Genomic DNA, 16,486 nt, shown 5'->3' with positions numbered 1-16,486 from the left:
AAGCTTTCCTACTCTTCTGCCTTCCTTCAGTTTCTGCTAAAACGCAAGTGGTGGTGGTTGACTCTTGTGCTGTAAGCAAGCTCTGAATAAATAACCTTTGCTTATTCTCATTTGCTTAGTGTTTGTTTATGTCTACAGGAGTCTTAGATCAAGTTCCCTGGGAAATGGACTCTGAAATGAAGACTTACACGTAGGTTCATTGGGGAATGCTCGCAAGATCATCACCACTGAAGGGGATGATGGTAACAGGAGAAGAGAAGTTGAACTGTGACACAGCTGCAGTGAGGCCTTAACTGATCGCGTGGAAAGCTCTGAGTCTGGGATGGCCCTTTCGAAATGTACCCTGGCCTGGATCAGACACTGAATGCAGGCCACCCTTGAGGAAGGAGAGGAAGCCTAGGTGAAGTAGGTCTCTTTGACCAAAGGCAAATTCTAGGAAAGATCCTAGCTGGGAACTCTCGGCGGCTGACACTCTAGACAGCTGAGGAACAAGTGCTTGGGTCCCCTCGTGGGGGTGGCTGGGAGTTAAATATTAGGTGACCCCACCAAACACACAGTTGGCAACAGATCATGACTCTGACTCAACTTTGAATCCAAGTTCAAAGCTCTGTTCTCTACAGCATAGCTGTCTTCACTCAAAAAACAAGACAAATGGAGATTTTTGTGACCACTCATTTTCTTTCCTCCTAGTCCAAAATCAAGACCATATTTGTAAAGTGATTCCGACATTTTTAGTAAGTGATTTTGAGCATGGCCCTTGACTCAATGGAATATGGCTTTTAAAAGATCTGAAATAAAAACCCAACCAGCCAAAGCAGTTAACTGTATTATCACATGTAGACATTTACACCATCTTAGTATTACAGTACTTTACTAAATGTTTCCCTCTCTCAGTGGAGTAGAACATTGTGGCATCGAGCTTTCCGGCTTGAGATGCTGACAAATTAAAAATAAATTGATGTGAAAATAGTATCATTCCCACTTTAAGGATATTCATCCCCCAGGGATAATTGTCCCATCTTAGTCAAAATCCTAATAAAGCATATCTTGGAAATTAGTAAAATATTAATTTATTCTTTAAACAAACCTAGTTCCCTGCTTACTGCATCACTAGTGTTATACCATGATTGCAATCTCATTTTAGCTCAAATTAGCCTCATTTGAGCTACTTAAACTCAATACTTCTTTTTTGGTTTTACGAGTAAGTCAGCTGATACTGGATCCAGCAAAGGGAATTTACCTGAAGATCATAAAAAATATACACCAAGTTCTGTCTACAAATTGGTCTGAATAGTCCCTTTATCTGTACACAAGTCTAACTGTGACTTTTTTTAAATCTATCTGTCAGCATGTTCTCTCACTATCACAAGACCTTTTGAATATGTTACTCACTGTTCCCAGAGCTTTTGGCTTTTTCCCTTTCTGTGTGTCCTGAAATTGCCTTACCCATCCCCCATGCCCCATCCCTTCCCCTAAAAGTTAGTCACCTCTTGATTAACCTTTCATGGGAACTTAGCCACATTGTAATCCCAGGTAGCTTTTGCCCGTAGCATAGCGTGGTAAGTCATAAACTTTGAGTCCTGAAAATTGCTGGGGAAACTATTACAATAGAAAATATTAGAGGTTCATCCTAGATTCAAAGATTCAGAATTTCTGGAAGTGATGCTTAGACAAATGTATAATTAAACATCTCTTTGTGGAATTCTGTGGAACATCACTGCTTGAGAACCACTGACGAGCAAATTTTTAGAGAACTAGAAGTTTCCAGCAACTGATATAGTTTTCTGGCTGTAGAATATCAGGGTAAAAGTGGCATTTGGAGTCTATTTCTTTCTAAGTTCGTGTGTATAACAGTAGTCTATGGAAGTGAAAACAGTAGGCTAGCTTTTCCCAGCAGTAATCCATTTGTATGATAAGGCCTATCAGAATGGAAACATTATAAATACAAAGAATGGGGACTGATCTAAGAAAACTTGCTGTAAACAATTGGAAGGACTTGGTGATTTCTGGAATGTTAAAATAAAAATATAGGAAAGGAGTTGAAGATTACTTCAAGGGTGTTAGAAAATGGGGGCATTGGGAAAATGGCTATGATGGAAATAATTGAACAAATACTGAATGTGAGATGATAGGGAGGCTACAAAGATAAGAATACATAATTTAATTTAGTTCAACAGGTGTTTGTTGGGTACCCATATGTGCAAAGCATTGTTCTGAAGTGTACCAAGGTATGGTTCCAAAATTTGGATTTGTATTGGATTCAGCTGGGGAGATTCTTGAAAATAAAGTTCCTGGACCGTACGTTAGCTCTACTGAATCTAAATATCTGAGGGTGGGGTTGGAAATCTCTAATGTATAAAGCTCCCCAAGTAATTCTGATGCATCCAGTCAGTGGACCAGTATTTGGGAATCACCGTTCCAGAGACCACAAAAATGAACGAGGCATGTGTTTGTTTTTAAGGAATGTACAAACTGGTGTATTGAGCAATACGCTCTATCAAGTTTCCTGCCTCTGCCTTATACTCACAGCTTCTAAGTTTTACTTATGATGTTTCTTTTCTCTGCTATGGCCTTTTCCTTATTTCTGCCATGAAAATGTTATCCATCCTTCAAGATCCCTTCAAATGTGAGGAGAATTGGGACCACATTCCACATCTCCCTGTCACCACCCTTCCAACCCCACATCCATTACACAACCAAATATCATAAAATCCATGCTTGCAATATCTACTTCACCCATCATCTCCGTTTCATCCCTATTTCCACCTCTTTAGCTCACCTGAACCGTTAATGGCCTTTTAACTGATCTCCCACACTCCATCTGCCCTCCTACTCCAATTTATTCTTTATGGTTCTATTAATCTTGCACAGTTCAATTATAAATATTTTTCATATTGCAAATGAAGTTTATTATTTCCCCATTATCTACAAAGTTAGGGATAAAAGTGCTCCAGTATGGCATTCAAAACTATTGTATCAATCAGACTTCCTTTCATTACAAACAAGGAAACCAAATCTGTCTAACCTAAGCAGAAAAAGATATGGGCAAGGTCACAAAATTGAAGTTCCAATCATTTCCTTTCTTTGTATGATTCTTCTCAAAATTCTCATTCTTAGAGAATGTCTGATTCAACATATTCCCAACTCTTATTGATAGGAAGACAGGGGACATGGACTGAAAGACCACCTGCAATTATACTCACTGGGAAAAGACAGTTTTTTCAAAGCAAAATTAGGATGCTGTTGTCAAAAGGAGAAATAAATATTAGGGAGCAAAACCAAAAAATGTCCACTAGACCCAAATATGGCCCCAATCCAATTGAAGGAAAATTGGAAACGATGAAGAGGAATTCTGTGCTTTCTTTTCTGAGACATCAGAGGTCAAAATAGGGGAAATAACCAAGGAAGCCAATACCTGATAGTCTTAACGTTCTCAGGGTTGGGGGAAGAGAGGCGTTAGTGGTTTGAAGCAAATGTTTTCAACAATGTGTGGAATGACTCAAGAAGTCATTGTGAGTCATAAGGGTAAAGATAAACTGTTTTCATTTTTTCTGTTTGTGATCGACCCATTTCCACATCACTACAGTGTCCTGTGCAAAACATCTTATAGTATTTTTTAAAAAATAAGTTAACTGCCATAATATAAGAACAGCCAGAATTTTATTGGAGAGGAAGTCAGTAGGGTAATAGTAACTTCTGTATCTTTAGGAGGGTAACAAGTCTTCCACTTCCAAATTCAAGAAAGGCGCAATAATCTCCCGCAGTTCCCACATTCTGCGGCGCCCAAGCATTGCAGGGAGCACCCTTTCAAAGATAAACGTAGCATCAAAAAATAGTGTGTAACATAAAAGTCCAGTGAAGGTAAGGACATAAAACGTGATGAAAATCCTCAGTGCACGTTTCCTACAAGGAAAGAAAACATCGGTGTTAAGAACATTCTGGAGAAAACCACATTGATGTGACTCCTGGCCCCTCCACCGAGGTAGCTTTATAACTGCAAGTAAGTAATTAAACTTCTTTGACCTCAGTTGACATCTGCAAAAGAAGGAGCTTGGAGTAGATGAGCACGTAAGTCCATGCTAGGGCTGGCATTGGAATCTAAGCTTCTATAGCCATGAAACAATGAAACCTGGCTATTGCGGGGCTCTTTCTTTTGAAATGCTCTTCTCACACTCTAGCAGATCATTGCCATGTTTACCTCACTTGTAAGGTATATGATGTGTATTTTGGGGGGAAATAAAGGCACAAGCAGTTAGATTTTCCTCAGGACACAAAGTATGACGCAACAAATGGAATTCGGCTCAATTACCAATTTTGTCCTGTCACTAGAATCACCCTTATAAAGTAATATAAGCTTTGTCAAGTCTTTGAGGACTCCTCCTTCTGGGCGGTACCTATACTGTATTTTATTTATTTGCTTTTAAGTCCTTGCATTATTATTTTCTAATTGTAAATGCAATACATGATTAGGGTAGAAGATCTGGAAAATCCAGAAAAGCACAAGGAAGAAAAGAAATGTCACAGATAATCCAATCCCTGGAGATAATTACCATCTATAATACATTTCAGAAGAGAAAATCTACAGCCCAGTTGAAGCTAGCTGTGGATCTATTTTGTGACCCAATTCGGTAGATTCTATAAGCTTGTGCCAAAGTTTCTTGGCATTGTCCCCACTGTGTGTCTCTCGGCAGTTACACAAATAATTGCTTCTACTTCACACATTTTTTGAAGAGCTAATGTTCTATAAATACTCTATTAGGAAGGGACTTTAAGGGCTGCTAAAATATAGCAGAGATGTCCCGCCCTCAAGGAGCATGAAATCTAGATTTGTCCTTTCTTATGAAAAGAAAAAGGACTCTACCAAAGCATATCTAGTCAACAAACACTATTCTTCCTGAATTCCCAAACTTGTTGTCTTTGGAAATACTAAACTGGAACATTTTCAAAGAAACACGTTTTAACATTAACTTTTTTAAGAGAAAAGTAATTTTTCTAAATTACAGGTAATTTGGAAAACAGAGAAATGAAAAAACTATAATCCCATCACTCTAATATTGCAATCAGCTAAGTTTTTTATTTTTTCTGTCCTTCCTTTCTTCCTTTCATTCATTCTCTCTATTTTGTTTTAGTTTTTCTTGTTTTCTGTTTGTTTTTCTTTTAGTCTAGAGTGTGTCCTTCAGGGTTTTTTTTCCCTACAGTGAACACTCTAGGTGCCCTTGCTTTCAGATTTATTTCTTGACACTACTGAATCGTTAGATTTTTATTTACATATCAATATGATATCACTTTAAAAAAATTTAAATTTTCTACTATTAAGCAAATAAAAGAACATGCATAATATTTATTTTTAAAGTTTTGGACATTTTTCTTTGGAAAACATCATAACTACTCAATCAAAACAAGTTTTTTCGTGATGTCACCTGTGTAGAACCAAAAATTGGTCATCAATAATTTTATTCATTTTGAATTTATCTTCTGGAAAGAATAAAAACATTCTTTTGACTTTTGAATACTATTTATTTATTTTTCAAGCCTTGCCATGCATAACATCTTTAATACTTTCCAAAATGTTCACATTATTTGTGGTTAATACATAGGGGACCACTATAAGGAAACTGGGAGGTTGGGACAATACCAGGAAGAGGCCACCATCTGAAGCTAAAAACAGAAAAAATGATACATAATGATTGAATAAGTCTGCAAGATAAACCTCCTCAAAAAGATAATGTATAAATATGCTTTGATGGAACCAGCACATTTGCAGTCCTCTGACAAGACACTGGGCAAAGTCTGAGGCAATCTTAACTAGGATGCAACGATGTGAAGAAAGATGACCAATTTAACTGAATTACAATCTACTCACATAGCACAATTAAGTGGTAATCAAAAGGCATTCCCTTATTTATCTGTTTGTTTGTTTTTAATAAATATCTTCAGTTCACTTTTTAATTATTTTTATTTATTTATTTATTTATTTATTGCTGAGGACAAATCACCCTGAGCTAGGATCTGTTAGAAATATTCCTTTATTTTGCTTGAGGAAGATTCACCCTGAGCTAATATGTGTGCCAATCTTTCTCTATTTTGTACGTGGGTTGCCACCACAGCATGGCCACTGACGAGTGGTGTAGGTCCACCCCCGGGAACCGAACCTGGGCCACCAAAGTGGAGCGTGCCAAACTTAATCACTAGGCCACAGGGTCGGCGCCTGTTTGTTTTTGAGATATAATTTAGATATAATTTAGATACAATTATAAAGTTTACCTTTTAAAGTATACAATTCAGTAGCTTTTAATTTATTCACAGGGTTGTACAACCATCACGACTGTCTTATTCCAGGAAATTTTCATCACCCCAAAAAGAAAACCCATACCCATGAACAGTCACTCCCTATTTCCCTCTACCCCCAGGCCTGGCAACCACTAATCTACTTTCCATCTATATGGATTTTCCTATTTTGAACATTTCGTATGAATGGAATTGTATAATACGTGGCCTTTGGTGTCTGACTTCTTTCACTGAGCATAATGTTTTCATCCAGGTTGTAGCATGGATCAGTACTTCGTTCATTTTTGTGACTGAGTAATACTCCATTATACGGACATACCACATTTTGTTTACCTATTCATCAGTTCATGGATATTTAGATTGTTTCTGCTTTTTGGCTATTTTGAATAATGCTGCTATGAACATTCATGTACAGGTTTTTGTGTGGACATATATTTTCAGTTCTTTTGGGTATATATCTAGGAGTGGAATTGCTGGGTCATATGGTAACTATGTTTAACATTTTCGGGAACTTCCGAACTGTTTTCCAAAGTGGCTGCACCATTTTACAGTCCTACTAGCAATGCATGAAGGTTCTAATTTCTCCACATCATCTCCAATGCTTGCTATTGTTTTCTTTTAAATTATAGTCATCTTACTTATGTAAAGTGGTATCTCATTGTGGTTCATTGTGATTCTGATTTGCATTTCCTTAATGACCAGTGATGTTGAAGATCGTTTTATGTGCTTTTTGGCCATTTGTGTGTCTTCTTTGAAGAAATATCTATTCAGGTGCTTTACTCATTTAAAAAATTGGGTTATTTGTCTTTGTTGTTGAGTTGTAAGACTTTTTCATATATTCTGGATACTAAATCCTTAATTTCCAGAGCTCTGAAAAAATTGATTCTGACAATTTTTTCAGTTGTCTCATTGATTTTATGGAGGAGGACATTTTCTGGGATCTTTACCCCACCATTTTCATTGATATCCCTCCCCGCTTATTTATTAATTTAGTATTTGTTGAGCATGATGAACATCTTTTGTATGTTATGTCCCAAAGTGATGAAGATTCCTGCCTTCAAGTTGCACATGGAGTACTAGGAGGACACAGACTTAAAACAATTTAATTGCGATAATAAGCTGTGGGATCTATGACAGAATTATGTGCAAGGTATAGTGTGCACACAAAAGAGGGAGCTGAAGAATTGATCTGGGTTGGTGGTTGGGGATAAAGGATCAGAAAAGTTTTCTTAGAGGAGGGTACTATTGAGGGTGTAGTACATATGATGGTGTGGCATCTTCAGAAAGGGATGCAAAGAATCAGAATTTGCTGATATATATGTCTCCAATAAAGTACAAGGGAGAGGCAAACTGTCCAGCTAACAAAGGCTTTCAAACCACTTAGCAGGTATGTTTTTTTGGTGGAGGTGGCTGCATCATAGCTTGTAGAGATCATCCTTTAAGATTTATATGTATATACATATTTTTATATGTACATGCATATTATATGTATTTATATATATATACATATATATAGTCATGGTTATACTTGTATAGTTATATATATAGTTATATAAAGCAATAAGAAAGAAATATATATCTATATTTGTCTATCTAATGCAATAGATTTATATCTAAAACAATAAGAAAAATACTATGACTCTAATAAAAACAGATTTTAAAGAACATGAATAGATAATTTATAAAATAAGATAAAGCAAAATTTTAGCCAACCCTTGAAGAAATTCATTCTTACTATAGTCCATACCTGGGGGCCTTCGTCCGGCCCCCAGTGGCCCTTTCTCTGACTTACCACCACACTGCAATGTGGGGAGGAGAGTTCTGCACTAAAGGGGGTGGTGGAGCCTGAGGAAGCAGAGGCTCCATTTCTTCCATACCCATTTCTTCGGGACTCTGAGAGTCTGTTTTCCCTGCCTGCATTTGGTACATCTCTAGCTTTGCATTCAGCAGAGTCATGTCCTTGGAAAAGTTCTGGAAAAACAAGAGCAATCAACTATCATTTTTAAAAAATGATTCTAGCTATCTGCCAGTCTTATTGTCAATGATGCAGAGCGCTTTTCCTCTGGAACGTCTCAGGGACCCACATTGTAAATCACAGGCAGGTCACATGAGCAGGTCATTGGCAGGTGCATACTCACCTAATAGAAGGAGACTTACACATTCGCAGAGTGAGGTAGCACCATGGTAGAAAATTAAACAAAACCCACATGCTAATCTTTAACTACTGGATTATTCATGTAGGAAGATGAGATTATCCTTGTGCCAAATCCGTCTATTCAATTTGTTCATCTATGCAAAGCATATTTACTGAATGAGTCCTACCAGGCACTATTCTAGGACAGTGCTTAACAAAATAGACAAGGAATGTGCTTTCCATTGCATGTGCATTTTTAAACAAACTAGACGAAGAATTACACGTGCATTTATGAGAACCGTGGGACAAGCAATAAACAACTAAACACACATATAAATATACATTAGCTACTATAGATTAACGTACATGCTAAAGAGGGAATATATAAGGTGATGAGACAGAGTAGTGGAGGTTTGGTGGTGGGACACCTGCTCTGGATAGGTGGGATGATTAGGCACTGCTGAGCAGGTGACAGGTTGATTCCTTCATTCATTGTTTCATTCACCGTTTCTCATTGACCCCAATGTATAAGGTTTTGGAGAAAGGAGTTCAGAGATGGAGTCATTTTCTGGCTAGGGGAGATTAGGGGAGGTCTGGAAGAGGACATGACCTCTGAGCTGAGCCTGAAGAACGGGTAATGTGTAGCCGTGGAGGATAAGCTACAGATGGAGGAGATGTAGAAGCAGCACAGGTATGGGAGAGGTTGGGAGTACACCAGACCTGTGAGATGTTCTGTTGACTCAAAGTAAAAAGTCAGGGGGAGAGAAGAAGGTGATATGGCTAAAAAGAGACCAGTATGTGATGCACTCTCAACTCTTATGGAAAGAATTACTCCTGTATTTAGATTTAAATCATTTCATGTTATCCTTACTTGAACTTGTATAACTGAAATCTTACCTCTATTTGTTTTTGTGGGGTTTTTTTGGTGAGGAAGATTGGCCCTGAGCTAACATGTGTGCCAATCTTCTTCTATGTTGTATGTGAGACGCTGCCACTGCATGGCTTGATGAGCAGTGTGTAGGTCAGCACCCGGGAGCTGATCCCATGAACCCCAGGTCACTGAAGCTGAGTGTACAAACTTAACCACTATGCCACTGGGCCAGCCCCTCTTACCTCTATTCTTTCAATGAGTTTCTCCTTTAATTCATGAGCTTCATTACAAGCATCTGCCTGAAAAGACACCCACAATTTTGGGTTAAATAAAAATTCTGCTTTTCCAGTTTATACAATAAAATCTCACTCATTTTGACACCACTTAGTTGTAGAAATACCTTCACTGAAACTTTTTACTCAGTAAAATCCTTCCTCTTAGAGCAAATTCACAGTGTCATCATGATAAATTGCAGGAGGAATAACCAAAAGATTGATAAAATTATTTTCAATACTTTGGAAGCATACATTGACACAATAGCATCTGATTATAAGTCATCTTTCTCTCAATTCATTACTTTTTCTTTAGAAACCTTCCACCAGGTCCCCAGTTGAAGAAACTTGGTGTGTTTCTGAGAAAAAAAGAAAATTGTATATATTTTAAATATTTTAAAATTTATAAGATATAAACGTATGTCCTCACTATGTTAGCTTGAATTTTCAGGCCTATGGCTTAGCAAAAGAAAAGTGTCCATGAAAAGTGTCTGGTTCCTCTTTCCTTCCCATGTCTCCTATAGGCTGTCAGGCAGAGATAACAGATGGTTTGGGTTGGTTTCTATCAGGAAGATCGAGACACAGGCTGAAAGCAAACCATCCCCTTCTGAGACATGAGTGCCAGTTGCACATATGTCAGGAGTAAATACTGCTGTTAAAGGTTTTTAATTAATCATCCCGTAACAGACTTGCAGGATGCCGTGAGAAGCAAGGCTGTAGCACGAAGAATGGTGCTCCGGGATTCAAGAAAGATGTGTTCCAGAGACGCCATTTCTAGAAACTGAGTCTTAAAGAAGTACTTTCAAAAACAAGCAAAGATAGGGATTTCTGAGGCATAGTCTGTAATGGCAAATATTGATTATACAGCCCAAACATCCAACAAAATAAATTTAACAAATCCCCAAATCAAATCCTGATTATATCAGAAGTGAAGAGGAAAAGGTACAATGACACTTACTGGCATAGGAAGTTGTTGAAGGAAAAAATGCTAAGTGAAAGAAAGCAAGTTGCCAAACAATGTGTATAATATAATTCCATTAAAACAATAACAACAATGTAGAAAAATTTGGAAGAATATAAATATACTAAAAAGTTCATCATGTTTATCTTTGAGGGAGTAGGATTTTCATTTTTAATATGAAATAGCTCTATAAGGTTTTAATTATTAAAATAAGCATTTTATTATTAAAATAGCACTTTTGCTAGGAGAAAAAATATATGCCGGTATATTGTATGTATATGAGTGTGTGTGTGTGTATATATATATATATATATATAAATAAATATTTATAATTTTTTTATTTTTTAAATGAGAGAGCAAGAGCAGGACAGATTCTTTTCATCTGGAAATGTCGAAAAGTCACTTCATCATTCTGAGTCACATTTTTCTTTTCTGAAAATGAAAGTATAGACTAAATGACAGTAAGTTCTCTTCTAGGTCTGAAATTCCAAGTCTTTCATCTTTCACCAAATTTTAGATTCCACTCACTAAATTCTCTTAAACTGAGATTTCTTTGAAGAACTGTTTTTTTCCTTAGTTATAAATCCATTTTATTGTTACCTGGACAATTTCGTTAGCGATTTCTCCTAATTGCTTTTTAATTTCCATGATCTTCTCCTTTAAAACAAAAGGGCATAAAACAAAAGTTATAATGAACAATGCATGGACTTGAAACAAAACAAATAATGATTTTTAGGAGAAAGCTCATTCATGATCAAAAAGTTTCAGATTTAATAGAAGCTATTTTTTTCCTTACTGTTCTGAGTGCTGATCTCCAAAATCAACATTAAATCAGATCAACAAGATATTGTTGGCCACATCCTACGTAACGGGCCATTGAGCTAGTCATCGTGCTGTTTGGATACAAGTAATAGGAGTATTTGCCCTCAAACTCTTCCAGAGAATGCATGGTCTACACCCTTCTTCTACCAAGTTATTCATCACCAACTCCTGCATTGTGTGATTTAATTATCTAGAAAGGAGCTGTGGTGTGATAATCACTTGGTGCCCTAGTTTATTTACATTGTAAACATTTTTATATAGTACTTATCAGAGATTATTATATCAAAGATAACTGAGATAGGAGTCAGTTTCAGAATGAAAGTCTGGATGTTTGTATGGAGACTTTAGAAAGCTTTGTAAACTCAGGGGCTCAATTTCAGGCAACACCTCAAAGTCTTTTCCTCAATTAAAGGTCTTTTAAATACATTTGTTTCTTTTTTTTAAAATAAGTTTACCAATTTTTCCCTCCTTCCCCTTTCATGCCTTTCTGAGTCCTTCTATTTCTTCAAGAGAAATAAATGAGCCAATGCATGTGAGATTATTTTAATTTTATTAACTTATTTCTCCTTTAATTTTCCCACACTTTATTTGCTGTCTGTATATATATTTCTAACAATCTTCACTTTTCCCTTCACCAGATTAAACCTACAGCCGTCCCTACTAACTTTGCATCTGTAACAATTACGTTTAAAGTTTCTTACTCATTTATAGCACTGCATTTGTTTTTAGGCAGCCTTCGTCATCAGCCTTTAGAATTACTGAGGACAGAGATGTGTCAGTTTTTAAAAGTCGCGTTTATTGAGATGTAATTTACGTACAGTAAAACTCACCTTTTATAAGTAAGTGTACAGTGCTGTGATTTTTGATAAACGCGTACTGTCATCACACCCAGAATTTCCTTGATCCCTTTGTCAGTCCTCATTTTTGTTTCCCCACTTGACTCCAGCAACTGTTCATCTAGTTTCTGTTTCTATAGTTTTGTCTTTTTCAGAATGTTACATAAATGGAATCATAAAGCATATAATCTTCTGAGTCTGGCTTCTTGTACTTAGCATGATGAGTTTGGGATTTATTCATGTTGTTGGATGAATAAGTTCGTTCCTTTTTATTGCTCAGTAGTCTTCCATCATGTAACATGTACCACAGTTTATCTGCACACCCATTGGTGGCATTTAGGCTGTTTCTAGTTTTGGAGTTTGTGCCTGTTTTTTTTTTTTTAAGTGCAGACAAGACTGTACATCTCCAGTAGAGAGAATCTCCACACATATTTGTGTTGCCTTCTCCTTTCATGTTATCCTAAGCCCTTGCTTGTTTGTTTTTTAAAATTTCACTTTCATTTATGTTTGTGCTCCTCTATCTTTCTCCTCATTCTATTGTTATTCATCCTTCCCTTCCCCTACCTCGTGCTGAAATCCACATTCCTGGAATACGGATGACTTTTGGAGGAAATTTCCTAAGGCAGAATATTTCTTGGCTTTTGTCCTCGTCCCTTTTTTCATAGTTTGCCATTTCAAAGCCCAAGGATAGTGAAAAAAATTCTTGACATTTCGACTAGCGCAAAATGGAATTGCAACTTCAAAATGTTGGACTAAATCACGGTTAAAAGTAATTTTTTCGGGGCCAGCCCTGTGGCCGAGTGGTTAAGTCCGTGCGCTCCGCTTCGGTGGCCAAGGGTTTCACCGGTTGAATCCTGGGCACGGACATGGCACCACTCATCAGGCTATGCTGGGGTGGCTTCCCAAATAGCACAACTAGAGGCACTCACAACTGGAATATATAGCTATGTACTGGGGGACTTTGGGGAGAAGAAAAAAAAAAAGAAGATTGGCAAGAGTTGTTAGCTCAGGTACCAATCTTTTAAGGAAAAAAAGTAATTTTTTCCTTGACGACAAACCTGTGCTAATTTATACATGGCTTTTAATATGTGAGGGGTCTAAAGAAACATTACCATCCTACAATAAAAGAGACATTTCTCCTTTATTTCTTCCAAAATCCACTTAATTTAAACCCTTTGGCTTGAGCTAAAACAGAGGCTGGTAATTTCAATGAAAAGAGGTAGCTAGACACAGACTTTTTCCTTTTTCAGAGTCTTTTCTTCTACAGTTAGCAGAGAAACTATTAGCCAATGCTCTGAAGTCTGAATCTTGTCCAAAGTTGGTCACTACTTTTCAGCTCTAACATTCTGAGTCTTTAAAAAAGGGAAAATTAAACTTTTCTCTGGAAGGAGTCTCTGAGAAATGCAAGGAGACAGAACAACAGGAAAACTGGAGATTGTGAAAACCAACACAGGAACTCTTCATGAAGGCGTTGAAGACAAACACAAATTCATCTCTTACATTCTAAGTATGCTGTTCTTCACTAATATGTATTTCCTGGATGTCATCTCTGTGCTTTTAGATGCTGGGATACAAAGATTAAGAAGAGAAATTTTCCCTTAAGGTTCTCATCATTATCTTAAGACGGCATCAAGCCTATCAAATTTGTCTGACTGCGTTTCTAGGTAGAATAGACAAGTCTTGCCTTTTTGTATTGTCAGAGAATAGAATTGGTGGTACCCAGGCGAAAAGTACTCAGAACTGACCGCCAGAAAGCACTCCTCCTTGCAACAGAAGGTGGGTTTTAATTCCTGTTATGACCTGATAAATTATAGAAGGGGTGGGAAGAGGGGTCAGCGTCCCCACAGCCTCCCAGTTTGTCTTTTCCAACCTTCCAGCTTACCTCGATGTTTGTCCCCTGATCAGGGTTAAGGTCCTGATGTGACTCCAGCTTTTCAATTTGGCCCTCCAGGGACATCACCTCATTTATTAAGCTGCAAATAGACCAAGAGAGGGACTAAGTCCGGTGGATTAAGAGAAATCACCCAATGGACAATCTTTTTTCATCTTTTGATCTTTCAAAAGTGAAATCCTGTTCCTACACAAGAGGACTCTTGGGCAGTGATTGTGTTGGAATGGAAAGCCATAAATGCAAATCAAGAAAGTAAAAACCACTCTAAATTATCTAGATAATAGTGAAGGCCTAACTGGATATAGGAGCAGAAAATTAAAATAATTAAAATGGAAGCTTAGTTAAATTTCTAGAAAAACACACAGAAAATCTTTGGGACCTAAGACCAGGAAGAGTTCTTAGACTTGACACCAATAGCACTAGATATAAGAGAGAACATTGATAAACTGGACTTCATCAAAATTTAAAACTTTTGCCTGGCCAAAGACTGTTAAATGGATTTACATGTCACATATCTGGCAAAGGTCTTATATGTACAATATATGGAAACCTCTCAAAACTCTACATTAAAAAAATTGTCTAATTAGAAAATGAACAAGAGACATGCATAGACATTTCACCAAGAAGATATATAGATGGTAAATAAACACACGAAAGGATGTTCAGCACCGTTAGCCATTAGAGAAATGCAAATAAAAATGCAATGAGAGTGCGGCTGGCTCAGTGGCACAGCCGTTAAGTTTGCACGTTCCACTTCGGTGGCCCAGTGTTCCCCAGTTCAGATCCCAAGTGTGGACCTACACAGCACTTGTCAAGCCATGCTATGGCAGGCGTCCCATGTATAAAGTGGAGGGCATGGATGTTAGTTCAGGGCCAGTCTTCTTCAGCAAAAAGAGGAGGATTGGCAGCAGGTCTTAGGTCGGGGCTAATCTTCCTCAAAAAAAAATGCAATGAGATAGCACGACAAGCTTATCAGAATGGCTAAGGTAAAAAATAGAGATTACACCAAATGCTGGTGAGGATGTGGAGAAATTGGATCACTCATACATTGGTGGTGGGAATGTAAAATGGTACAGACGCTCTGGAAATAGTTTGGCAGTTCTTGTCAAAACTAAAGATGGACTTACCATATGACTCAGCAATTATGCTCTCTTGCAATTATCCCAGAGAAATAAAGGCTTATTTTCACACAGGAAGTTGTACGTGAATGTTCAAAGTAGCTTTATTCATAATAGCCAAAAACTAGAAATTATAAAATTGTCTTTTGGTGGGTGAATGGTTAACCAAACCATGTATATCTCCATACTATGGAATACTACTCAGCAATGCAAAGGAAGGAACTTATATTAATACATGCGATAACTTGGATAAATCTCAAGGAAATTATACGCAGTGAAACAGCCAATCTCAGAAGGATACATACTGCATGATTTTATTTGTGTAAAATTCATGAAATATCATAGTTATGTGGAAAAGATTTGTTGTTGCCAGGGATTAGGGGTGGGTGGGAGGGAATGGTTGTGGCTATACAGGGGTAACACAAAAGAGTCATGTGCAATAGTACAGTTGAGAATTTTGATTTTGATGGTGGTTATGCAAGGCTACACATATGCTAAAATTGCATAGAACTATATACACACATACACACACATGAGTGCACATATAACTGGTGAAGTCTGCATGAGCTTTGTTGATAGTACCAATGTCAATTTCTTGATTTTGATGGTGTGTTAGAGGTGGGCAAGATGTTACCATTTGGAAAGGCTGAGAGAAGGGTGCATGGGACTATCCTATATATTTCCTTGAAACCTCCTATGAATCTATAATTATTTCAAAATAAAATATTAGTAATTTTAGCCAATAAAGTTGACAATTTACATAAAAAGGGCAAGTTCCTTGAAAGATACTGTCTATCGCTAAAGCATACTCAAGAGCTCCGTAGCCTGAGTAGCCCTACTATCATTAAAGAAATTAAATTTGTAGTTAAAAATCTTACCACAATGAAATCTCCAGGCAATATGCCTTCACTGATGAATTCAACCAAATATTTAAGGAAGAAATTATGCCAATTCTACACAAACTCATCCAGAAAATAGAACAGGCAGGAAGCGTCCCAATTTTTTCTTTGAGGCAAGTATTGTTCTGATACTAACACCAGACATTACAAGAAAAAAAAGACAGGCTAATATCTCTCATTAACATACATGTAAAAATTCCGTTTTGATAACTGAATCCAAAAATATGTAGAAAGGATAATATATGATGACCAAGTGGCATTTATTCTGGAAATTCAAGGCTGGTTCAGCATTCAAAATCAGTCATTATAATTCAACATATCAAGAGACTCTAAACAAATAAAGAAACGTGATCATTCATAGATGCAGCAAAAACTATTGAAAAAATTCAGTATC

At 37.1% G+C, this 16,486-nt stretch overlaps 1 protein-coding gene across 8 annotated transcripts in view; it reads right to left on the bottom strand.

Moving 5' to 3' along the window:
• Positions 1-3,643: 3,643 nt before the first annotated feature.
• The window catches only part of SMCO2 (single-pass membrane protein with coiled-coil domains 2), a 30,883-nt gene continuing 18,040 nt past the window's right edge, over positions 3,644-16,486 (bottom strand). For all 8 annotated transcript variants that reach the window (XM_070271105.1, XM_005610995.4, XM_005610998.4 and 5 more), the window contains exons 6-10: positions 14,067-14,157; positions 11,127-11,183; positions 9,536-9,592; positions 8,081-8,259; positions 3,644-3,903 (exon numbers count right to left, since the gene is read on the bottom strand). In XM_070271105.1, the coding sequence (XP_070127206.1) occupies positions 3,705-3,903; positions 8,081-8,259; positions 9,536-9,592; positions 11,127-11,183; positions 14,067-14,157 (583 nt within the window). In that variant the 3' untranslated portion in view covers positions 3,644-3,704. The remainder of the gene's footprint in view (positions 3,904-8,080; positions 8,260-9,535; positions 9,593-11,126; positions 11,184-14,066; positions 14,158-16,486) is intronic.

The sequence above is a fragment of the Equus caballus genome, chromosome 6, assembly GCF_041296265.1.
Source record: "Equus caballus isolate H_3958 breed thoroughbred chromosome 6, TB-T2T, whole genome shotgun sequence".
Taxonomy (NCBI): Eukaryota; Metazoa; Chordata; class Mammalia; order Perissodactyla; family Equidae; genus Equus; species Equus caballus.
This window is presented reverse-complemented; position numbering and strand designations above follow the sequence as displayed.